The sequence below is a fragment of the Onychostruthus taczanowskii genome, unplaced genomic scaffold (assembly GCF_017590055.1).
Source record: "Onychostruthus taczanowskii isolate IOZ18803 unplaced genomic scaffold, ASM1759005v1 scaffold1975, whole genome shotgun sequence".
Taxonomy (NCBI): Eukaryota; Metazoa; Chordata; class Aves; order Passeriformes; family Passeridae; genus Onychostruthus; species Onychostruthus taczanowskii.
In genome coordinates this window covers 1-1755 of record NW_024499212.1, presented here as the reverse complement: position 1 = coordinate 1755, position 1755 = coordinate 1, and the positions used below count along the sequence as shown (strand labels likewise).

At 76.2% G+C, this 1755-nt stretch overlaps 1 protein-coding gene across 1 annotated transcript; it reads left to right on the top strand.

Moving 5' to 3' along the window:
- Window positions 1–68: 68 nt before the first annotated feature.
- SOX17 (SRY-box transcription factor 17) lies at window positions 69–1749 on the top strand. Its single transcript, XM_041402361.1, has 2 exons — window positions 69–492; window positions 762–1749. Exons 1-2 carry the CDS (start codon window positions 201–203, stop codon window positions 1676–1678), a joined length of 1209 nt encoding a protein of 402 aa, XP_041258295.1. The 5' UTR covers window positions 69–200; the 3' UTR covers window positions 1679–1749.
- The last annotated feature ends 6 nt before the right edge of the window (window positions 1750–1755 follow it).

The following is a 1755-nucleotide window of genomic DNA, read 5'->3' as shown; positions in this document are numbered from 1 at the left end:
GCCGTCCGGCTGCGCGCCCGCCCCCGCCGCCCCATTGGCCGCGCCGCGGCTCAAATAGGGCCGGGCCGGGCGCGGGCTGTGGCAGCAGCGAGCGGGCTCTGAGTGCCGAGGGTGTCCCGCGGGCTGGCCGCAGCTGCCGGCTTTGGCGGCGCTCGGCAGCGCGTCCCGTCCCGTGCGGTCCGGTCCGGTGCCGGCGCGAGATGAGCAGCCCCGATGCGGGCTACGCCAGCAGCGACGACCAGGTGCAGGGGCGGTGCTCGCTGCCCATCATGATGCCGGCCATGTGCCCGTGGGCAGAGTCGCTGAGCCCGCTGGGCGAGGCGAAGGCGAAGGGCGGCGCGGCGGCGTCGGGGCCGTCGGGCGGCCGGAGCAAGGGCGAGGCGCGGATCCGGCGTCCCATGAACGCCTTCATGGTGTGGGCGAAGGACGAGCGCAAGCGGCTGGCGCAGCAGAACCCGGACCTGCACAACGCCGAGCTCAGCAAGATGCTGGGTGAGCGGGGGCGGCGCGGGTTCCCGTGGGGGGGTCCAGGAGAGCGCGGGGCCCGGGGGAAGCTCAGGGTCGGGGGTGCGGGCGGCGAGCGGGGAGATCCGCGGGCTGTCGGGCCGGGGTCTCGGTGTGGCGGTGGCGTCGGAGGGCGAGCGAGGATCGCGCACGGCCGGGCGGGGCTGGGGCTGCGGGCGGGGGCGGTGTCGGTGTGGTCGAAGCGGGCGTGGGTGCCGCTCGGTGAGCGGGCGGTCTGACGGTGTCGGTGGGCGCAGGTAAATCGTGGAAGGCCCTGTCGCTGGCGGAGAAGCGTCCGTTCGTGGAGGAGGCGGAGCGGCTGCGGGTGCAGCACATGCAGGACCACCCGAACTACAAGTACCGGCCGCGGCGGCGGAAGCAGGTGAAGCGCCTGAAGCGGGTGGAGAGCGGCTTCCTGCAGCACGGCCTGGCGGAGGCGGCGGGGCCCGGGCTGGGCAGCGAGGTGTCCGGCGGCGGCGGCAGGATGTGCGTGGAGGGCCTGGGACTGGCGTACGGCGAGCAGGGCTACGCGGCGGCGGGCGCGGGCCACTACCGGGACTGTCCGCCGCTGGGCGCCGCCGCGTTCGACGGCTACGGCCTGCCGACGCCGGACCCGTCGCCGCTGGACGCGGCGGAGAGCGAGGCGTCCTTCTTCGCGGCGGGGCTGCAGGAGGAGTGCGCGCTGGTGCCCTACGGCTACGGCCCGCACCCGGCGGCCGCCGAGTACCCGGCAGCAGCGGCGGCGTCCGAGAGCCCGTCGGGCGCGTCGCTGCGGCGGCACCTGCCGCCCGGGGAGGCGCTGGGCGCGGGCGGGTCGCTGCAGGGGCTGCTGGGCTGCCCGGCGCCGCTGCACGCGTACTACGGGCAGTGCCAGCCGCCGGGAGCGGGGCGCGGCCCGCCGCCGCCGGGGGCCGTGGGGCAGCCGTCGCCGCCGCCCGAGACGGCGCCGTGCCGGGAGCAGCTGGAGCAGCTGCGGCCGGAGGAGCTGCTGGGCGAGGTGGACCGCACGGAGTTCGAGCAGTACCTGCGCTTCGCCTGCAAGCCCGAGCTGGGGCTGCCCTACGGCGGCCACGACGCGGCCGCGCTGTCGCCGCCCGAGGTCGCGGGTCCCGTCTCGTCGGCCGTGTCGGACGCCAGCAGCGCCGTCTACTACTGCGGCTACCCCGACTTGTGAGAGGCTGGCTGAGGCACGGCACGGACACTGGCGTGGAGGCGCCCGGCCCCGCTCCTATTTATCTAATTTATTTGAAT